Raw genomic sequence first — 24,640 nt, forward strand, 5'->3', positions numbered from 1 at the left:
AATGGTGGTGGCTCAGGGTTTCTATGTTTGGGGGGTTCAGAGGGAAAAGATGAATGCAGGTCTGGAGTTGGTGTGTGAGAGCAGGGAGTGAATTCAGCATCCTGACAACCTGGATGAAGCTGTCTCTCAGTCTCCTGGTTCTGGCCCGGAGGCTCTTCAGTCTCCTCCCTGATGGCAGCAGGTCCTGACAAGCATGTTGATAGTGTCACCACCCGATCGTTGGGGGGTGGAGTCTTCTGTGCTGGGGTGTCGTTCTGTGTCTCAAAGCAAGAGAAAATTTCACTTAGCTCTTACGGTAATGTGGTGGACCCGACAGCGGTCTGAGGAGTGGGCTTGTAGTCTGTGATGGTCTGTATCCCTTGCCACAGCCTCTGAGTATCTCTGCTGTCACTGAAGCTTTGCAAAATCCTCCTGGAGCACTGCATTTCCACCTCTCTGATGCACGTGGCAGGTTTGCCCTTGCTGTTGTTAGGCTCACCTCATCCCCAGCTTTCAAGGCTGCATTTCTCACCCTCAGGAGCCTGTAGACCTCACCTGTGAGCCATGGTTTCTGATTGGCCTGGACAGTGGTCTCTATGACCTCATCGATGCCTTTTGAGATGTAGCCAATGACAGTTTCTGTATATTCCTGCAGGTCTGTGGTGTTGTCATGTGTGGCGGCCTGTTTAAGGATCTCCCAGTCTGTGGTGGAAAAGCAGTATTGCAGGTCCTTCTGGCCACACACGTACCTGCTTACGAACTGGTTTAGTGACTTTGACCAGGGGCCTGTATGCTGGCATTAGCATAACAGTGATGTGATCAGAGGCACCAAAGTGGGTGGGGGGCTTTGTAATCTCTTGGTGGTGAAAACATTGTCCAAAATGTAGTTTCCTTGTGTTGGAAATTCAATGTGTCTATGCAGTAGTAAACATAGGGGGTGTCCAAATTCATGGGCTGCATCCTCCTGAGGACGCATTTGTAGACCGATTACGTCACAGCGACACGATGAAGGCTGTCCAAATTCATAGACTCCTCTGAATGCAGCCGACCAATGCGTCCTCCTTTTCCCCAAATTTAAAGGATGGGTCGGGTGTGTCCTTCATGGCCCACCATATCCCAGAATTCATAGCGTGGCCCATCCAATTCCACTTTCCGGCAATGGCGGTCGCTACTAAGTTTTCAATATTACTCTTATTACTCTTTCTGGGTCACAAAATAAACTTTTAACATATTTTCAGGTGAGAATGTAGCTGTGTAAACTTTAAATATCTGCTCAGTTTATCAAGATATCGCATATTTGCAAAAGTGCTCCGACGTTTCTGAGACGTCTGTTACCCACCAGCTCGATAGCTAGCCGAGAGCTCGAGGGTCAGTAGAGCCGCCGAGAACAGCAAACTCCCGGCACATCATGTTCAGATCACCGCGGTCTTTCGCTACTCAGGTTAAACGTAATATATAAGTGACTTAGACAACCTAAAAATGTTATTGTTTGACTTTTTTCAGTGTTTTATTTGTTCCTGAGTAAATCAGTTTGGCTGAGATTAAAGTTATTAGATTAGATTAGACAAAATAAACCTTTACAGTGGCAAAAGTATTCGGTCCCCTTGAACTTTCCCACATTTTGTCACGTTACAGCCACAAACATGAATCAATTTTATTGGAATTCCACGTGAAAGACCAACACAAACTGGTGTACACGTGAGAAGTGGAATGAAAATCATACATGACTCCAAACATTTTTTACAAATAAATAACTGCAAAGTGGGGTGTGTGTAATTATTCAGCCCCCTTTGGTCTGAGTGCAGTCAGTTGCCCATAGACGTTGCCTGATGAGTGCTAATGACTAAATAGAGTGCACCTGTGTGTAATCTAATGTCAGTACAAATACAGCTGCTCTGCGACGGCCTCAGAGGTTGTCTAAGAGAATATTGAGAGCAACAACACTATGAAGTCCAAAGAACACAGCAGACAGGTCAGGGATAAAGTTATTGAGACATTTAAAGCAGGCTTAGGCTACAAAAAGATTTCCCAAGCCTTGAACATCCCACGGAGCACTGTTCAATAGTGATGGGCAGATGAAGCCTCATGAAGCACTGAAGCTTTTCATCCAATTGGTTCACCCCAACGCGAAGCTTCTTGAAGCTTCATTTGCTCTAGCAGGACACCTACTGGACGTAAAAATATTAGTTGGCATGAATTTGAAGAGTGTGGCATTTTGCACACAGCCTGTGAATGTCAACAACAAAAGGAGTGTGTAAAACATCTATATTGTAGTGATGGCAGTATACTGTGTATATTTATGCTGGCAGTATGGAAAATGATTATTTGGAAATGCCTAAAATGGAAATGATCATATACTGTGAGGTGAGGTGTGGACAGTGGTTGTGCTTTTGTAACATTGAGGCAAGGACAGTGATTAGTAGGGGTGCAACGATACACAAAATTCACGGTTCGGTTCGGTTCGATACTTTGGTGTCACGGTTCGATATTTTTTCGATACAAAAAAAATGTTCATGCCTTTTTAATTTGTCATTTATTAAAATTATAAATATATATTTTAACTCAAAAGTACAGTTTTTAAATTTAACCCTAACCCTTGTGCGTGTTTTTTATTTTGACAGAGAATGCGCACCACTTATGTGCACCCCTGGTTATTTAGCTCGTCATATTGCAGCCACAGAAATTCTTTTGTCCATGAAACCATAAAGCTGCACTTTCTTTTTACCTTATAGTCTGATTTGTCATAACTTCTCCGTTTTGTGGTAAGCTTTTCTTTGGCTGTCACTTCTTCACCCTGACCTGTCTTATTTGGCTCAGCAGAACTAAAATATATATTCTGCTGCTTTTACACACGCACTCACATAAGCTCAGCGATTCTCTGCGCGATCAACTTCTCACATGTTTAAGCTTGCTGCGGGAGATTTCACTTGTCATGTTTGCATAGTAAGCTAACGATTAATAAGACAATGTCAGAGGAATTGGTGCACAAATTATCATCACTCACCAATCAGTGCTGTCGCTCTCTATACACAGTTCGCACGATTGCAAAGTGAAAGCAAAAAAACAAGCGCAAATTCAAACGCGATTTCAATATGTCACATATTGACAGTGGCTCACCGATGCCAATGACATAATTACCCAGCTACATTTCCGAAAGAATGCAAAAGCATTGACATATATTTTTCCTTCCTACAATAGTCCGACGGGCAGGGAAGAGATAGATTTTGGTACCCCGACTGAAAAAATCGCTAGCCCCGGGACGTCGGGCTAGCGATATTGCGAGCCCTGTATCTGATTGAGGAATCACTCATCTTTGTCTTTGCACTAGGATAATGTCGGTGTAAATGTGCAGTCATATTCGTTATGTTCCCACTAGTGCTTTCAGGTTAATCTTGTTGAAATGACCTTAACGCCACAACACGGCAAATCTCCGTTAACGAGCTACCGCCGATCGCCCCGTGCATGGGGCTAGACGGCCAACACGTTAACGAGCTAACTGCGCTAACACACTAGCTCCCACCCATGTAATTGAGCATTGCGTGGCACATCCAACATACTGTTTTACTTTAGTCCATGACTCGCTTACCTTCAGGGTCATACGTCACATGAAAACCAAAATAATTCCAAATGCCAGATCTGAATGAGGGTGGGCGAGGTCCAAGTTGCAAGGAGTGCTTAACTTCTGTCTCGCTAGCTTGCCCTGCGCTCTTCCTTCTGATGATGCTGTCTGTGTTGAGCGCTCAGTGGATCTGCGCTGGACAGTACAGCCTAGGCGGAGTAGTCGAACGCAGATTCACTGAGCGCTCAACACAGACAGCATCGTCAGAAGGAAAGTTGATAAAATAAATTACAAATTTTGTATTGTTCGATACATATGCGTACCGAACCGAAAGCACTGTATCGAACGGTTCAATATCGATACGAATATCGTTGCACCCCTAGTGATTAGTGTTTAGGGGACACATCATTGGTTTTTATTTAAAAACAACAGTTTCTCCACTGTGGCAGGTCGTAGGCGATTTCTTTTTTTTCCAAACTGTCTCTAACTCTCACTAACCGCAACTCTCCATCAAACGCCCACATTTTGAATGGGGTCTGAGGGGTTTATATCGCTGTCATAGCTCGCGGCAAAGTTTGAACCGCTTCCTGAACCAGTCACGTGGTACAGCCGGACAGCGAGGCTTCGGACGTCATCATTTTCAGCTCCTCCCATAAATGAAGCAAGCCTCGATACGCGCTTCGCGGAAACGCCCCCTCCATTACTCGACACACGCTTCGAAGCCTCGATACAGAACGTCACATCACTACTGTTCAAGCCATCATTCAGAAATGGAAGAAGTATGGAACAACTGTAAACCTACCAAGACAAGGCTGTCCACCTAAACTCACAGGCCGAACAAGGAGAGCGCTGATCAGAAATGCAGCCAAGAGGCCCATGGTGACTCTGGATGAGCTGCAGAGATCTACAGCTCAGGTGGGGAATCTGTCCATAGGACAACTATTAGTCGTGCACTGCACAAAGTTGGCCTTTATGGAAGAGTGGCAAGAAGAAAGCCATTGTTAACAGAAAACCATAAGAAGTGCCGTTTGCAGTTTGCCACAAGCCATGTGGGGGACACAGCAAACATGTGGAAGAAGCTGCTCTGGTCAGATGAGACCAAAATGGAACTTTTTGTTCAAAATGCTCTGTGTGGAAAACTAACAGTGCACATCACTCTGAACACACCATCCCCACTGTCAAATATGGTGGTGGCAGCATCATGCTCTGGGGGTGCTTCTCTTCAGCAGGGACAGGGAAGCTGGTCAGAGTTGATGGGAAGATGGATGGAGCCAAATACAGGGCAATCTTGGAAGAAACCCTCTTGGAGTCTGCAAAAGACTTGAGACTGGGGCGGAGGTTCCCCTTCCAGCAGGACAACGACCCTAAACATAAAGCCAGGGCAACAATGGAGTGGTTTAAAACAAAACATATCCATGTGTTAGAACGGCCCAGTCAAAGTCCAGATCTAAATCCAATCAGGAGTCTGTGGCAAGATCTGAAAACTGCTGTTCACAAACGCTGCCCATCTAATCTGCCTGAGCTGGAGCTGTTTTGCAAAGAAGAATGGGCAAAGATTTCAGTCTGTAGATGTGCAAAGCTGGTAGAGACAGACCCTAAAAGACTGGCAGCTGTAATTGCAGCAAAAGCTGGTTCTACAAAGTATTGACTCAGGGGGCTGAATAATTACACACACCCCACTTTGCAGTTATTTATTTGTACAAAATGTTTGGAATCATGTATGATTTTCGTTCCACTTCTCACGTGTGCACCACTTTGTGTTGGTCTTTCACCTGGAATTCCAATAAAAAATGATTCGTGTTTGTGGCTGTAATGTGACAAAATGGGGAAAAGTTCAAGGGGACCGAATACTTTTGCAAGCCACTTTATTAATCCCCCGGGTGGTTTTCACACAGCTGAATAAACGTCAAACAGAAAACTGATTAAGCAGAAGTGTGAGATGGTCGAGAGTTTACTCCAGTGTCCTGTTATATTTTAGATAGCAAGGAGCAGACAGCTGAGTTTATTAAACTCCATCGAGACAGTGGTGATGCTAATCTGAAGGCTAGACCGTCCCATTTCATAGCCGTTTACTTCTGGCCTACCCGACCTTTGGAGGTATGGTAAATGGTAAATGGCCTGTATTTGTATAGCGCTTTTCTAGTCCCTAAGGACCCCAAAGCGCTTTACACAACCTGTCATCCACCCATTCACACACACATTCACACACTGGTGATGGCAAGCTACATTGTAGCCACAGCCACCCTGGGGCGCACTGACAGAGGCGAGGCTGCCGGACACTGGCGCCACCGGGCCCTCTGACCACCACCAGTAGGCAACGGGTGAAGTGTCTTGCCCAAGGACACAACGACCAAGACTGTCCAAGCCGGGGCTCGAACCGGCAACCTTCCGATTACAAGGCGAACTCCCAACTCTTGAGCCACGATCGCCCCATCACGCTGATTTATGTCCAAGTTTGATTCTAATTCCGACAGCGGTGATGTTAAAATGGGGTGTAACGTCATCATAGCAGCTTTGACTCAGAGTGATGCTGAAAAACTAGTTCATGCATTTATTACGTCCAGGCTGGACGACTGTAATTCATTATTATCAGGATGTCCAAAAAACTCGCTGAAAAGCCTTCAGCTGATCCAAAATGCTGCAGCAAGAGTCCTGACAGGGACTAGAAAGAGAGAGCAGATTTCTCCTGTTTTGGCTTCCCTTCATTGGCTTCCTGTTAAATCCAGAATTGAATTCAAAATCCTGCTCCTCACATACAAGGTCTTAAATAATCAGGCCCCATCTTATCTTAATGACCTTGTAGTACCATATCACCCTATTAGAGCACTTCGCTCTCGCTCTGCAGGCCTACTTGTTGTTCCTAGAGTATTTAAAAGTAGAATGGGAGGGAGAGCCTTCAGTTTTCAGGCCCCTCTTCTGTGGAACCAGCTTCCAGTTTGGATTCGGGAGACAGACACTATCTCTACTTTTAAGATTAGGCTTCAAACTTTCCTTTTTGCTAAAGCATATAGTTAGGGCTGGACCAGGTGACCCTGAATCCTCCCTTAGTTATGCTGCAATAGACGTAGGCTGCCGGGGGATTCCCATGATGCATTGAGTTTTTCCTTTCCAGTCACCTTTCTCACTCACTATGTGTTAACAGACCTCTCTGCATTGAATCATATCTGTTATTAACCTCTGTCTCTCTTCCACAGCATGTCTTTTATCCTGTCTTCGTTCTCTCACCCCAACCAGCAGATGGCCCCGCCCCTCCCTGAGCCTGGTTCTGCCGGAGGTTTCATCCTGTTAAAAGGGAGTTTTTCCTTCCCACTGTCGCCAAAGTGCTTGCTCATAGGGGGGTCATATGATTGTTGGGTTTTTCTCTGTATCTATGAAGCGCCTTGAGACGACTTTTGTTGTGATTTGGCGCTATATAAATAAAATTGAATTGAATTGAATTGAATTGAATTGACTGGCAGCTGCAGTCACGGAGAAACTTGCGTATCTCTGTTCGGGAATAGCAGATAGAGGTAGGCTCTGAGAGGACGGCCAGCGTTTACGCTACGAAGACACGACCGAGTGTTTTAACCTGACAGCCTGAAGTGTTCTTCAGTAAACTGGACTACCCGACAGAAGGACCCGAGGCCCCGCTGCACTTTTTCGGTAAGTTAAACGTGTTTGTAAGCTACTCCGTAACTACCGTCCTTAGCTCGGTCCTGAGACCTAGCTAGCTAAGATGAGCACTCGGCCGTCAGGGTTTGTTTAGCTAACCCGTGCAGGTGAATGAATTTACCCTGACTAAAGAAATCAAGAGAAACGCCCCGGGCTGCTCAGTCACTAATTACCGTTACTGTACTTTTATTACAAGTATTATACTGTAAAGGCAACAGGCTGCACCCCGCTGCAGCTCCTGTGCAGAGCTGAATATTAAATATCTTATTAAACAGCACCATGTTTTCAGTCTCCACATGTGTAGAGACAGTAACACCTACTTTAAAAACCTGGCACTTCAGTAACTCCTCATTAATCTGTAAAAACCGATCAAATAGCAAAGCCCGATATTTACTGAAACCAACGACTTCCTCTTGGCAGCTTAAGTTAAAATTTTAATTTTTTGACTGATTAATTTTTTAGCGCTGACTGTATTTTTTATACTGAGTTTGTTGCAAATATTCAGGTTAAAAACTGTCTGAAATATTGTTAATGAGGTATGTTCACAAAGACACATGTGCAGAACTCTGTACAGCTTCCATCCTTTAAGACAAATAGTTTGAAGCATTAATATTTCTTCTTCAATACCAGTGCTGATACCAGTGCTGATACCACCTCCGTATGTTGTGACCAGGATGCAGCAGCACTGAAACCTGCTCCATCATCACATCTTTGCAGATGTCCATTTATAAAGCTCCAACAACTCAAAGGTGAACATGATATAGGAACATCTGTTCGTATATAAGGCTTTTTTTAAATAAACAGCTCATATGTCAGCTGTCAGCAGAACTGTAGGACTGAAAAAATGTAAGAGAAGAGAAGAACACTCCCGAGTGTGTGAGGACAGAAGGATCAGCTTTATTTCAGATTTGAGAGATAAACTTTATTTATTTATTTATTTATTTATTAATTTATTTAGGACAGTGCATGTTAATGAACATAAATGTAAAAAAAAAAAATTACATGAATGTAAACATACCAGATTATAGCCAAGGACTAATTTCCATCTGTTGTCCTTAAGCATAAAAAATAGACATAATAATTCATAAAAATTCATCATTCATTCATAATAAAAACTCCGTCACCAAACTTACACATACACACCATTCTGTTCCCAAATAAAACATTAAAACTGTACAATTCATACATGATCGCACACTTGATTTGTCCATAACCAGTTTTTAACCTTTGCCTTAAACAAACTGAGTGTAGAGCATTCTCTAATGGGTTGAGGAAGACTGTTCCACAGATGGCCTCCCTGGACAGAGAGGACGTTCTGCCCAAATGCTGTCCGTCTGTGGGGTATAAACAAGTCTCCTCGGATTGTAGCTCGAGTGGTCCTGTCTGAGCTTTCTTTATGCCTAATGAACTGCTTTAATGGTGGTGGAGCAAGGGAGTGTAAGACTTTATATATTAAACACACTCTTTTAAGTTTCACCTAGTTATTGAAGTTCAGTAATTTATGTTTTTTAACACATGACAGTGGTGGTGGGAAGTCGGTTTTTTGTCAAGTAGTTTTAAACGTCTTTTATAAATGTTTTCAATAGTTTTAAGTGTTGTTGGACAAGCAAGTGACCAGGACGTCAAACAATAGTCCATATGAGAGATGATCATTGAGTAAAAATAAGTTTTTGCAACATTCATATTTAAATTATTACGTATATGATTAAAATTTCGATTATTAAATTTAAGAACCTGGGACACTTTATTTATGTGACTCTTGAAGGATAATGTTGGGTCTAGAATGACCCCAAGATATTTAAATTCTGGAGCTAATTCAAGCTCTACTCCATCATATTTATATTTCAGTTTGTGATGATTGTGTTCTTGTTGTGATTACAGGAGCCGTCCTCAGATTCAGACCTCAGCACCACCCAGTGACAGCAGACAGATCATCCTATAGTTTCACTCTTTGTAGTAACTCCATAATTAACTGATGAAAACAGTCCAAAGGTTAAAGTACCACATGCGCTGTCAGTGACAGCTGCAGCTGTTTAAAGATAAAGTTAAAAGGATGAATCACCCATGTAACTGTGTCACTGTATATCAGCATCAACAGGACCTGAGTTTGGTGTTTGAGAGAGCTGTTGTCTACGTCTGTGTGCTGTCATTGCTCAGTCTGACCGAACGATGGACAGACTCAAGTTTGACTTTGAAACAAACTGTGTTGTTAAACAGTTTCATGGTTCAAAAAACAAAACAATCAAAAACACTTTTTTCATACTTGTGTTAAGTTTTGTATAGAAATGAGACAAAATTGATTGTGAGGTTAAATGTGATAGAAACAGCTCACACTGACATCCATCCTGATCAAACATGAGTGTCATGAAGCCTGTTTGCAGTTGTTTGCACTGTTTTCCACTCTGGATGTTGTTTCTGTTCAGCTGTGAGTATAAAAGGCTCCATTCTACAACCTGTTTGTGTTAGTTGTTCAATAGAAACATTATTTTGTGCTGATGTTGCACTTCTTTTATTCACAACCAAAGAGTTTTTGACGTCCGCATCAAAATACAAAGATCAGTATTGTCTAATGTTTTGGCTGCAGTGTGTTTTTGCAGACAGGTATAACAGAACAGCTTTAGTGTTTAGATTTTTTAAACTTGAGTATGAACTTATACAAAATGCAGCAAGATATTAAAAAAACGTTTGATTATAAAATCGACTATATTGGATTCATATCGATATCGGACATAAAAGTGGCATCGTTCCATCTCTGCTTTGACTAGAGACACAGCTCTAATCAAAGAGGTGGTCCGCTTGCCTCCGCCCCAGAGAGAAGGGTTACATCTCCTGGGTTTAGGTGCGGCTTGCCCCTCTGAGGGCGGGGGTACCTGGACTTGGGATATAGAGTATGTTTGGGGAGTGCGACGGTCTGTGCAGTTTCTATTTGTGTCTGTCTACACGTTGGGTGAGTGCCGAGTATTTGGTTGTGCATATGGGGTGGGAATGCACGTTTGTGTCCGCGTGCGCCTGTCTATGTGTCAGGTTGGGTCTTAGACTCCACCTCTCTGGGTACATCTCAGGCCCTCCAAAGTACGGAGGCCTATCTCCCCTCACCACACTCCCTGCCGGTGGCTGATGCCCTCAGACGTTGGTGTGTTGGTGGTCCTTGTCGTCTGGGGCTGGGCGCTCATGTATGTACCGGCTCACTCCTGGTGGCCGATTGGCGATTCCCCCCCTTTTGGTGGTCCTCCTCGGGTCCTTGTACTCTGGGGCCTCTGGATATCTGGGGCCTGGATCTCCTCCATACCTGCTTCATACCCTGGGGGACGGGGCTATGGCTCCCCACACTCCCTAGCAGATCGTTACATGGAGAAACCTTTGGAATACAAGCATGCTGATCCACACAGGTGTGCACACAGGTGTACACACGGGTGTTCACAGACGCGGACTACACCTTTATGGCTGCTTCCTCTAAGCACACTGTGCGCTGTCTATCTTGCGTGCTGCACAATATCGTTTATTATTTAGTATCTACTGTTATCTACTACTAGCTAGTTTATTGTGATGGTGCTGTTTTTATTATGTTGTTTGCTTTCTCTTCTGTTTTTTTTTTCTCCATACAGGTGATCCAGGTGTTTTGTTTGTTTTTCTTTTTTTCTTCCCCCCTTTCTCACCGTCTCTTCTCCCCTTTGGTTTTCTTTCTCTCCCTCTCTTTCTTTCATTCTCTCTCCCTGTCCTGTCCCCCAGTCATGTCTGTCCCGTTTGTAGCAACCGAAAATAAAATAAATTCATAATTATAATAAAGGTCAATCAAATGGACCAATATGGAAAGGCCATGATGATCCACTTGGTAAAATAAATCCGCTTGGCATCTTTCTTGGCCTTAAGACAACAATTCTGATGGCTAAAGATCCAAACGGGACACAAAAAAAAAAAGAGACACAGCTCTGTGTTTTCCAATTTGTCATCGTTTTGAAAGTTTACATTTCTTCAGTGTTGAGCAGCAGAAATGAGGCTTTCCTGTCAGAGGTCATTTTTAAAAAAATGAGGTGAATCAACCATGAAAACCATGAAGCAACATGTGAACATGAGCTGATGCTGCTGAAGTGAAGCAAAGTTACAGAGGTTTGATTACAGACACAGCTGAGAGTTTGTAATCTGTCATCATTTTAAAAAGTTTCCATGGAACAGCAGAAATGAGGCTTTACTGTCAGAGGCCGACAGCACTGAACACAACAGCAGACTGGTGGCTAATAAACAGTGAATGATGCAGAAACAGATGTTTGAAGCTGTTCTTGGAGTACACTGAGAGAGAGAGAGCTGTGCAGGCAGGAACAGCCAAAGTCAGAGAGAATTCATGAGCATATTTATCAAACGTGAAGCAGAGTTTGGATCTTCTTTTGCTGCTGCTTCACTCAGTTTTGGTTGGAGACAGATGAAACCTGCAGCTTCAGGATCTGTGAGCTGTCCACTTTCAGCCCCGACGGCGTGTCCGTGTACGTGCCGTCGAGTGAACGATCCACGCTCTGTTTCCATCTTTGTGTGTTTAGCTGCTCTCATTTACTGTTTTATCTGTTTGCTGCTTGTTGAAATAGTTTGTGAGCTTTAACCTGAGATTCTGGCAAAATACATTTATATTAAACATCGATTCAGGATTGAATGAATCAACATCGTTTTATTCAAATTAAAACCATTTAAATGGGAACATGAATTTTTTACAGCCGCCTCTAATGCTGGGTAATGTCAGCTGGTCCATGTGCAGCTGGCTGTGAGGCTCAGGGAGCGTCTACAAAGTGCAACACTGAAAGAACATCATCCATAAATATTGAGTAAGAACTGGACTCTCATACAGCGAGACTCAAATGCCTTTAAACATCAGCTTATCCTGCTGATCCAAGTCCAACACTGAGTTTGTAAAAACATGTTTGTCAATCATTTTTTTTTGGTTTCTGAGGAAAATGATTCAATAAGTTGCTGCTAATACACAACATTTCATCATATTTCCTCATAACCCTCTTTTGTCTGACCATTTGATCCCATTTGAATTTGCAATAAAGGATCCACAGAGTTTGGTGACAATAATGACAGTAGATGTTTGTGTGAAAGTGCTGGAAGCAAATGAGTGTGTGATGTTCTTTCAGTGTTGCACTTTGTAGACGCTCCCTGAGCACTGGTCTCACAGCCAGCTGCACATAGAGACCAGTGTTGTTAGTCCAGGTCAGAAGATGACTTGTTGGAATGAAAATGAGCTTGTAGTTTGTCTGCTTTAATAATGTGACTGGAAAAAGGTGTTGGACTTCAAATATGTCCATTTCTGTCACACTTCACCTTTAAAAGTGAAGCCATGTGGTTCCTGGAAGGAAAAACACGACTTTTTCAAGTCTTTGTCCTGTTTTTATGAGAAATGTTCGACTTTAATGTGAAATATTCAGAGTTTTTTCTCTTGTTGTGTTTGTTTGAAGCTGCTTCCTGTTGGCTTCAGCTGTTTGGAGTTTCCATTTTCTAAACTTCTACATTCTGAACCTTCTTCAGCTCTGAACAGATGATGAAACACTGAATGATTTCAAGCACTTTGTCTAATAAACTTACATCTTTCATTCTTTATACAGATTGGAGCGCTGTGGTTTGTCAGAGATCAGCTGTGATTATCTGGCAGCAGCACTGAAGTCCAACCCCTCCCATCTGAGAGAGCTGGACCTGAGCTCCAACAACAAGCTGCAGGATCCAGGAGTGAAGCATCTGTGTGGTTTCCTGGAGAGTCCAGGATGTAAACTTGAAACTCTGAGGTCAGTCAGCATGTTTTAGTTGTGCTGAGATGAATATGATGTGAAAGTTGTGCTGACACTAAACTGCAGACATCAGGCTGATATTATACTGATCCACACTGAGGATCTTCATGGTAAAGTCTGTTTTCTTCTTCTCTGGTTTAGTCCATTGACTGCAGCAGAACAATGTTCACATTTCAAACAGTGATACTCAACGTATGGCCCGCGGCCCACACGCGGCCTGCCCACCTTTCCTGATTCAGAGAGAGGGGACCCTGATTAACTGTGTAGCTTCTTCCTCACAGTTCTAAGTATCAGACACAACAATGAATAATCCACAGCTGACTGTCTTTAGCAGGTCAAAGGTCACGGCACACAGCAGACAGTCAGAAATATTCTAACTCTGATCATTTATCAGTTGTGACACTGTGAGACTTGATCAGAGGTGTGATCATCACAGCAGAGGCCTTTGTGTCAAAGTCACTGAGGATCAAACAGAAACACATGAAGCAGATTTTCCTCTTCTGGCTTTTTATAGCAGATAACCTTCAAAATATTCTGCAGTCGATCAAAAACTGAAGCAAACCATGAAGCAACATGTGAACATGAGCTGATGCTGCTGAAGTGAAGCAAAGTTACAGAGGTTTGATTACAGACACAGCTGAGAGTTTGTAATCTGTCATCATTTTAAAAAGTTTCCATGGAACAGCAGAAATGAGGCTTTACTGTCAGAGGCCGACAGCACTGAACACAACAGCAGACTGGTGGCTAATAAACAGTGAATGATGCAGAAACAGATGTTTGAAGCTGTTCTTGGAGTACACTGAGAGAGAGAGAGCTGTGCAGGCAGGAACAGCCAAAGTCAGAGAGAATTCATGAGCATATTGATCAAACGTGAAGCAGAGTTTGGATCTTCTTTTGCTGCTGCTTCACTCAGTTTTGGTTGGAGACAGATGAAACCTGCAGCTTCAGGATCTGTGAGCTGTCCACTTTCAGCCCCGACGGCGTGTCCGTGTACGTGCCGTCGAGTGAACGATCCACGCTCTGTGTTTCCATCTTTGTGTGTTTAGCTGCTCTCTTTTACTGTTTTATCTGTTTGCTGCTTGTTGAAATAGTTTGTGAGCTTTAACCTGAGATTCTGGCAAAATACATTTATATTAAACATCGATTCAGGATTGAATGAATCAACATCGTTTTATTCAAATTAAAATCATTTAAATGGGAACATGAATTTTTTACAGCCGCCTCTAATGCTGGGTAATGTCAGCTGGTCCATGTGCAGCTGGCTGTGAGGCTCAGGGAGCGTCTACAAAGTGCAACACTGAAAGAACATCATCCATAAATATTGAGTAATAACTGGACTCTCATACAGCGAGACTCAAATGCCTTTAAACATCAGCTTATCCTGCTGATCCAAGTCCAACACTGAGTTTGTAAAAACATGTTTGTCAATCATTTTGTTTGGTTTCTGAGGAAAAAGATTCAATAACTTGCTGCTAATACACAACATTTCATCATATTTCCTCATAACCCTCTTTTGTCTGACCATTTGATCCCATTTGAATTTGCAATAAAGGATCCACAGAGTTTGGTGACAATAATGACAGTAGATGTTTGTGTGAAAGTGCTGGAAGCAAATGAGTGTGTGATGTTCTTTCAGTGTTGCACTTTGTAGACGCTCCCTGAGCACTGGTCTCACAGCCAGCTGCACATAGAGACCAGTGTTGTTAGTCCAGGTCAGAAGATGACTTGTTGGAATGAAAATGAGCTTGTAGTTTGTCTGCTTTAATAATGTGACTGGAAAAAGGTGTTGGACTTCAAATATGTCCATTTCTGTCACACTTCACCTTTAAAAGTGAAGCCATGTGGTTCCTGGAAGGAAAAACACGACTTTTTCAAGTCTTTGTCCTGTTTTTATGAGAAATGTACGACTTTAATGTGAAACATTCAGAGTTTTTTCTCTTGTTGTGTTTGTTTGAAGCTGCTTCCTGTTGGCTTCAGCTGTTTGGAGTTTCCATTTTCTAAACTTCTACATTCTGAACCTTCTTCAGCTCTGAACAGATGATGAAACACTGAATGATTTCAAGCTCTTTGTCTAATAAACTTACATCTTTCATTCTTTATACAGATTGAAGAGCTGTTATTTGTCAGATATTGGCCTTGATTATCTGGCAGCAGCACTGAAGTCCAACCCCTCGTATCCCACAGAGGTGGACCTGAGTGGAACCTACAGCAACCTGAAGGATCCAGGAGTGAAGCATCTGTGTGGTTTCCTGGAGAGTCCACGATGTCGATTTGAAACTCTGAGGTCAGTCAGCATGTTTTAGTTGTGCTGAGATGAATATGATGTGAAAGTTGTGCTGACACTAAACTGCAGACATCAGGCTGATATTATACTGATCCACACTGAGGATCTTCATGGTAAAGTCTGTTTTCTTCTTCTCTGGTTTAGTCCATTGACTGCAGCAGAACAATGTTCACATTTCAAACAGTGATACTCAACGTATGGCCCGCGGCCCACACGCGGCCTGCCCACCTTTCCTGATTCAGAGAGAGGGGACCCTGATTAACTGTGTAGCTTCTTCCTCACAGTTCTAAGTATCAGACACAACAATGACTAATCCACAGCTGACTGTCTTTAGCAGGTCAAAGGTCACGGCACACAGCACTCTGGGAAACAGTTTGGAGCAGGAATTCTTGCACATTTACAAACTGACACTGCTGCACGGCATGCTGGGTAATGCTAGCTGCTCAGGTATGGGTGTGGTAACGGCTGTGAGACTCTGTGGCTGCAGAACACTGAAGAAGAGAAAAGAGAGGTGGAGGATGAAGAAAAGAGGCGGAGATGAAGCAGACGTTTAGCTCCAGAGAGGAGCTGTGTCTGTGTGGGCGTGGCTCAGGCAGCTCCGCCCACTCAGTTTGTTCCCTCCTGATTCATCTGCATGTGTTCTGCTTCACACTGCTCACCTCCACCAAAGACTTCACAAACATCTTCTTTCTTTGAGTCCAGTTTGTCCCACAAACACTTCCAAATCTCCTCCTCTGAGATTCTGCAGCTTCTTGCAGTGTGACTCAGCTGACTTCTGACAGACCACAGACTGGCACAGCATCCACATGTGTCTCCTTTCAAACAGGCTCTTGATGTTTCCTCCCACATCATTCTGGCCTCTCAGTCTCCTTTGTTCTCCAGCTCTGTAGCTCCAGCTGGTGAAGCTTCAGTTTTCCATGTTGGTAACAGTAAACTACAGCCTCTGCTGTCAGCTGGGTAACTAAACAGAGCTGCAGCACGTCTCTGCGGTGGTGCTACATCCAGCCTGCAGACGGCCGTCTACATGTTGTAGTGGTTTACAGTCACCAGGGGGCGCTGTCCCAGCCATGCAGGCAGTGGGCTGCTCTGCTTGTGCTGTTGTTGGTGAAGCTGAAGTGAAAGTGATAGGTTTGTAGTTTGAACCTATCCACTGGAACGTTAAGGACAATCTGCTACGCAGCAAAAAGCAAGACACAAGGCACCAAAGTTCTCTGGTTTACTCATGCATGAGGGAGACCTGGCTGGAGCCAAGCGTCGTTCCACCACTTGACCACCATCAGACTCTCAGCCAGGCTCCCCATAGCACTCCTTTTATTGTGGTTACATGAATATGCATAGGGTCATTAACATATAGCATCTCACATAGGTATACATGTGAACAAAGAATACTGTGTGTGTGTGTGTGTGTGTGTGTGTGTGTGTGTGTGTGTGTGTGTGTGGTACTGCTGATCAAAGGGTCATATAACATCCTTGGTCAGGAAGAGGGTAGACCCCCCTTCACCCTAGATGGTTCACCCTAGATAACATGGTGAGGAAGTCCAGCAGTTCATCTAAACAAAAAGCACTTAGACTAGAACAGACGTAGCTACGTTAATCCTGCCATAAAACAATAAGAGAAGGTACGACCTCTCTCGTGCTCCCAGGATGTGGGTGTGCATTCTAGTGTGGAATACACACCAAGCCCCTGCAGCCTGCTAAAGATCACACATCCTATCACTACACAATTGATTATACACCTCTAAGAATATATGGTTAAATATTTCCTAATACAAATGACAATAATAAAATCTAAACCCATCAGAAAGCGAGAGTTAAAACACTGAACAGTGTCCACTGAGCTTCTTATGCTATTCTCATGCTCAAAGAAGTTTAACAGGAAGGACGACTCGTCCATCAGGCGTCCAGCTGTCCGTGACCGTGTCCACAGCAGAGTGTGACCGAGGCTTCATGCTAACACGCACACATGAAGCTAATACCACCACGAGCAGCTGCTCAGTGGATTTGGAGGACAAATGTCTGCAGCTTCTCACAGGCAGTATGCAGAATGTGGATCTCCACAAAGACTGTGGAGAGCTCGTCCCACACTCTAAATCCACACTTGTCTGCACAAAACTTCTCACACGTTCCCGTCACAAGTGTCTTCTAAGTGAAGCTACCAGGTTCAGGTCCAGCTTGTTTATCTGGAGCTGCAGGAGATGATCCATCCTCACAAAGCAACACAGCAGATATGCAAACACACAACACAACCAAAGGATTCTCTCTGCATGTCTGTGGCTGATGCTGCTGGAACGAAGCTGTTTGAAACCTTGTTGTTCTGCACTTTGGGACCAGAAGAGGAAACTGAAGCTCCTTGTTGAAACTATGATGGTCAGCATCTTCCTCTGCCTTTGGCTGCTACCACAGGTGCAAAACGTCTCGTCATCATTGTTGTTTGTTGGGACAAAACGTACAAACATACAGTGCAGCACTGCAGAGTCACACTGCTGTAAATTTGAACACATTCTGTACTGTACAGGAGACACGGCACGAGATTGGCTGACAATGGTCTACAGCCAATCAGGACGCAGAACACAATGCGCTGTAAAAAACAAAAACATGCAAAATTGCACAAAAAAGATCAGCGAAACAGCGAGGCCGCCAAAGGTGAACTGTGTTACAGCGAGGGACCAGCGTATATGTGGTTGTTGGGACGATAAATGTCTTTGAGCTTGTGTCAGAAGACGAGCTGCAGCTTTCTGGACCAGCTGCAGTCTTGCCAGGCAGGTCCCACTAACTCCAACATATAAGGAGTTACAATAATCCAGCTGGGACGTCATGAAAACGTGGATCGCCCGTTCAAGGTTTTTAAAAGATAGAAATGATCTCACCTTAGATAAAAGCCTCAGTTTGAAGAAAGACCGCTGTACAACTGAGCTCAGCTGTTTTTCAAATTGCCGTCAAATATAAGCCCCAAATGTAATAATGCGATTTAATAAAAGAGCTGAACCAGTCTAATAGAGCGCCCTTGATGCCGCCATGCTCCAATGGTGAGATCAAGATGCTGTGGTCAACAGTGTCAAAGGCAGCGGTCAGATCCAAAAGCACAGCTGAGTCTGAGTCTGGTAGTAGTGACGCTCGGCTATGACGGCGTGCGGGTTACCAGCTGGCTTTCTCAGGATAGGGCTCCTGTGTGAGCGGTCGACAATAACGTCTTTATCCATACCCAGCACTTCACGTAGTAGCACGGATCAGGTTTTTTAGTACAGGCTGTACAACAGCATGTTTAAAACAGGCTGTACAACACCTGAACTAAGACTGCTGTTAAAAATCGCTAAGATGTCGGAACCAACAACCTTTAACATCTTTTTAAACACATGTTGGAACAACATCATTTGGAGAAGATGATGTCTTTATAGCATCACATCGTTCCTCCACCTGATCAAACCACACAGGCTCAAACTGTCACGGCTGGGAGCAGTCGTGTGGTGTATGAAAAAAGGATCCAAAATGCAGGTACTGGATGAGGTGCGAGTGAGTGTTTATTTACAGCAGTGAGAAGGTGACAAAACAGGAAGAGCAGAGCGGGGAGTAAACAAACCTAAACTGGGAAAACTAACGAACAAAACTTAAACCAAACACGCACGGGAGGAGGAGCAAAATGCACAAAGACAGATGGCAGAGAGACGCAGAATGAATACCGGGTAACAGAATAATGCAGACTGACATGGAATTAAAAAGACGACGCGACAGAGAGCACAGGAAAACACAGGGCTTAAATACACGGGGAGTAATCAGGGAATGGGCCACAGGAGAGAGACACAGCTGGGAGCAATTAGGCTAACGAGACAGGGGAGAGGTAAAACTGAACACACTGACATGAGACATGAACTTTCAGAATAAAACAGGAAACTAACAGACACAGAGAACCAGACAGGACACTGAACTTGACAGGCAGACTCATGAGCAGACACAATAACACCATGGACAGACAGAGAGAACACAAGCAGGCATGAAACAAAACCACTAACACATAGCAAACCTAAACAAAAGACAAAACAGAATAACCGAGAACAAAGAATAATATTAGTGATGGGCAGATGAAGCTTCATGAAGCACTGAAGCTTTTCATCCAATTGCTTCACCCCAGCACAGAGCTTCTTGAAGCTTCATTTGCTCTAGTAGGACACCTACTGGACGTAAAAATATTAGTTGGCATGAATTTGAAGAGTGTGGCCTTTTGCACACAGCCTGTAAATGTCAACAACAAAAGGAGTGTGTAAAACATGTATATTGTATTGATGGCAGTATACTGTGTATATTTATACTGGCAGTATGGAAAATGATTATTTGGAAATGCTTAAAATGGAAATGATCATTTACTGTGAGGTGAGGTGTGGTTGGGGTGTGGACAGTAGTTGTGCTTTTGTAACGTTGAGGTATGGACAGCTACACACTGAGGCCTCAGTCCTGCCTGTTCACATTTTATTCTGTAAAAACTAAATTTTCACTGCTTTTATGGCCTTTTTAGTGGGGAGAACATAGCTAGGATTTAATGATTTAACAAATCTTTTGAATCCTTTGTCCTCCACAATGCTAAATGGCTGGGAGTCCTCAATCACCATGGTAACCAGGTCTTCATCTATTTGAGATTGTTCTCCTGAGGAAAGACAATAAAGACAAAGCACAAATATAAATATCACACACGTAACTTATAACAGTTGTATAATATTGTTATATCATTTAGTAACATTACTGCATGCTATATTATCATTGCATTTGATGGCTCACCTGGTCTTGCTCCACGATCGGTGTTCCCCCTTATTCTCATGCATAGCTCTGTAGTGCCTAAGCATGGATGAGGTGTTGTTGTTATATCCCAGCTCCCTGGCACATAGCAAACACTTCACTTTGTACAAAAGTACAGACAGCTTAACATAAATTGTATTGCACCATCAGTATTATGAAAATACATCTTTTGTAGAAATTTGCATACCTTGTTGGGAGATATAAGCTCAAAATGTTCCCACACAGGGGAGGACATCCTCCTCTTCTTAGCTGGCTCCATTCTCTCCTGACTTTCTCTCCTCACTCTCATAAACCTCCAAACTGTCTCCAAACTCTCTCTAACCACAACTCTCCATCAAACACCCACATTTTTGAATGAAGTCTGAGGGGTTTGTATCGCTGTCATATCTCGCGGCAAAGTTCGAACCACTTCATGAACCAGTCACGTGGTACAGCCGGGCAGCGAGGCTTCGGACGTCATCATTTTCAGCTCCTCCCATAAATGAAGCAAGCCTCTGTACGCGCATCGCGGAAACGCCCCCTCCATTACTCGACACAAGCTTCGAAGCCTCGATACAGAACGTCACATCACTAAATAATATAAAGAAACACAATACACCGAGTCCTCAGACTCAGGACCATGACACAAACTGATCAAAAACAGCTGAGCAGGTGAATATTTTAGCCCCGGTGCGATCTCGTGCGGCGAAGTTGATGGAGTAAAGGTTAGAGTGAAAGAAGCTGAGGATGGGCTGTCAATGTGGAGCGATGAGGTGACCACCCTGCAGTCTACAGTAGAGAGTATGAAGGAGGAGCTGTCTGACCTGAAGGATAAATGTGATGAAGGCAGGAAGCGGAGAGCTAACATCCACATCATAGGGATCCCAGAGGGCCTGGACTCGAGCTCCTCCACGGCCGTATCCGTGCTACTACGTGAAGTGCTGGGTATGGATAAAGACGTTATTGTCGACCGCTCACACAGGAGCCCTATCCTGAGAAAGCCAGCTGGTAACCTGCACGCCGTCATAGCCGAGCGTCACTACTACCAGGATTGTGTGGCTACGCCGTGCCAGGGCCCAAGCCCCGCTTGAGTTTAACGGACAACCTATTGCAATATTACGACTGGGCGATATGACCCAAAGTTCATATCTCGATATTCTTTAGCTGGATGGCGATATACGATATATATCTCGATATTTTTAAAGCCAGAAAGTACGAACAAAAAGAGAGTTCTTAGTCAAAGCTGTGTCCCAAATCTCACACAGGCACATTTATTAACATACAGCGTAGATGTACATGAAACAATTACTCAGAAATAAATGATCAGCATTTATTAAATAATAATGCTCCATAAATAAAAGAAAACAATGTTGTTTTTTTGCATAACAAAAAGCTCACAATCGTGCAGTCAAAATGTAAACAGACGCTGAGCATAATAACAAGCAGCTGCTCTGTTCCCAGGTTCTACTGCGTGACTGACAGCCTGGAGTTTGAAATCCTCTTTGTAACCGTGTCTCTTACAGGTGCCATTTATGGTCCTTATACACACTCAATACAGTAATATTACGTTGAAGCAGAGTACGTATCACTCCGCGAGGCTCCTCGTAGCTGTAATGCTCCAACAATCCATCAAGCGGTGCGGCCTCGTAGCTGAGCAAAGTCGTACCAAAACATCTTTTGAAAGGTTTCTGAGCGCCGTGTAGCACATAAAATCGGTTCGAGGTCAGTAAGCACAACCAGAATTCATCCATAAGGCGCACTGTCGATTTATGAGAAAATTACAGGATTTTAAGTGCAGAAAATATAGTTTATGGTTTTCCTTTGATCTTAGCAAATATCTACGCCTCTAATTGGGACGATCACAGATTTTTCACTAATGTCTTTGCGCGGCTCCCCAATATGTCATCACACAATATCATCTTTGAGGGAGACCTAAACTGCTCATTATCTGCTATGGACCACAGTTCACACAAAAGTACACTTAGTCCAAAGTCAGCATGCGTCATTCAGAGCTTTCTTGATAATTATGGGCTGGCTGATGTATGGAGATTTCATAATCCTGCTTCACGTCAATACTCTTTTTTTTCTAATGTCCATAAAACATATATTTGTATAGAAAAACGTCTCCCTTTAGTTACAGAATGTGATTATAAGACTCTGGTGATTTCTCCTCTTGTTTTTTCAATGTGTATTCCTGATGCCTGCTCCAACTATCAGCCATGGAGATTCAACTCAGTGTTGTTAGCAGATGAAGAGTTTGTCAGTTACAAAAGGTCTCAAAGACATTTTTTTTCTATCAATCAGACCCCAGAGATGTCATCATCAGTCATTTGGGAATCTCTAAAAGCATCTGAGAGGCCAAATCATTTCATTTTATGCCAAACAGAATAAAATAGCGACCGAGCGCCTCTCTCAGTTAGCTGATGAAATGACTAAACTACATGCTGTGTACAGCCACTCTCCTGAGCCTGTATTATATACACAGCGGTTACAATGACAAACTGAATACAATCTCATATCTACAAAACAGGCTGAGTCAAAGTTGCAGCTACGCTTATGAACATGGAGGAAAAACAGGCGAGTTATCAGCTCACCAGCTACGACTAAGAACAGCTAACCAACTATCCTTGAGATCTACAATGATTTCAATAAGGTGTTTGATATTCCCTCCTTGGGAGAAGATGCGATCGCTAGTCTGGAGGAACCTGTCTCTAATGTTGGAATTGAAACGGCCGTACGGAGCACGCAGTCTGGAAAATCTGCTGCCCCGACGGGTATCCATCTGATTTTTTCATAAAGTTTTCTGACCGACTGAATTCACTGTTAAAATCAACTTTTGAAGAATCCTTCCTCTCACAGTCGTTGCCTCCAACAATGCATCAAGCAGTGATGTGTTTAATTGTAAAACAGGAAAAAGACCATTTAGATTGTCGTTCATGTCGTTTAATATCTTTGTTCAACACAGACACCAAGATCCTGGCTCAAGTGTTGGCCCGTCGCTTACACAAGTATTTGTCCTCCATTATTTCACCAGACGGGCTTTATTAGGCACTCTTTTTTGAACATTAGAGCTCTATTAAATATCATTTATACCCATGTTAAAGGTGATACATTGGAAACTGTAATTTGGCTTGACACAGAAAAGGCGTTGGATCGGGTGAGATTGGATTTTTTTTTATACGCTTAAAAAATGTGTCTTTAATTTTGGATCTTGGATGAAAGTATTGTATTGCTCCCCTCTAACAGCCTTCCGGACTAACAATAATCTGCCCCCCAGGACAGGGATGCCCTCTGTCTCCTTTTTGCCATTGAACCGCTAGCTGTTGCTCTGAGACAATGTGTTGGTGTTGAGGGAAAACATCGAGGGGGTATCGAACATGAAGTCTCTCTTTATGCCGACGACATGATTTTATTTATTTCCAACCCATCGAACAGCCTCCGCAAACTTTTGGATAGACTTACAATAATAATAATAATAATACGTTTTATTTATAGGCGCCTTTAAGAGCCTCAAGGTCACCTTAATGCATACTTAAGGAATTTGGGACAATTTCTGGATATAAAGTGAATTTTGGGAAGAGCGAGGCAAAGTCTATCTGTACGACAACTGGGGAGTTTTGTGTATTTTAGCCCCTTTTAAACCCAGCTATAACAAGTTTAAGTACTCGGGCATCTGGGTGACAAGAAAACCACAAAGACTTGTATAAAACTATCTTCCTTTATTGTCGAAGCTTAAAGAGGATTTTGGAAAATGTAAGTTTTGCCTCTTTATATTTATGGTGGGGATGCAGAACAAGGAGCAAAGATGAATGTGATGCTGAATCAGCAGAAGACTTGGACTCATTTGATTCCAGCTTTGATATCATTGATTTCAATATGTCCATTTCTGTCACACTTCACCTTTAAAAGTGAAGCCATGTGGTTCCTGGAAGGAAAAACACGACTTTTTCAAGTCTTTGTCCTGTTTTTATGAGAAATGTACGACTTTAATGTGAAACATTCAGAGTTTTTTCTCTTGTTGTGTTTGTTTGAAGCTGCTTCCTGTTGGCTTCAGCTGTTTGGAGTTTCCATTTTCTAAACTTCTACATTCTGAACCTTCTTCAGCTCTGAACAGATGATGAAACACTGAATGATTTCAAGCACTTTCTCTAATAAACTTACATCTTTCATTCTTTATACAGATTGAAGAGCTGTGGTTTGTCAGAGATCAGCTGTGATTATCTGGCAGCAGCACTGAAGTCCAACCCCTCCCATCTGAGACAGCTGGACCTGAGTAATGACTCCTCTTCTTCAACTAAGAACAACGTGCAGGATTCAGGAGTGAAGCATCTGTGTGGTTTCCTGGAGAGTCCAGGATGTAAACTTGAAACTCTGAGGTCAGTCAGCATGTTTTAGTTGTGCTGAGATGAATATGATGTGAAAGTTGTGCTGACACTAAACTGCAGACATCAGGCTGATATTATACTGATCCACACTGAGGATCTTCATGGTAAAGTCTGTTTTCTTCTTCTCTGGTTTAGTCCATTGACTGCAGCAGAACAATGTTCACATTTCAAACAGTGATACTCAACGTATGGCCCGCGGCCCACACGCGGCCTGCCCACCTTTCCTGATTCAGAGAGAGGGGACCCT

The 24,640-nt window shown here is 43.2% G+C and overlaps 1 protein-coding gene across 1 annotated transcript in view; it reads left to right on the forward strand.

The window, feature by feature from the left end:
- LOC309701482 (uncharacterized protein) overlaps positions 1 to 24,640 on the forward strand; it is a 2,150,955-nt gene that overhangs the window by 1,610,356 nt on the left and 515,959 nt on the right. The window contains exon 26 of the mRNA XM_082525718.1: positions 24,190 to 24,384. Coding sequence (XP_082381844.1) covers positions 24,190 to 24,384 — 195 coding nt within the window. The remainder of the gene's footprint in view (positions 1 to 24,189; positions 24,385 to 24,640) is intronic.

This window comes from Aulonocara stuartgranti, assembly GCF_965226115.1.
Source record: "Aulonocara stuartgranti genome assembly, chromosome: 23".
NCBI classification, from domain to species: Eukaryota; Metazoa; Chordata; class Actinopteri; order Cichliformes; family Cichlidae; genus Aulonocara; species Aulonocara stuartgranti.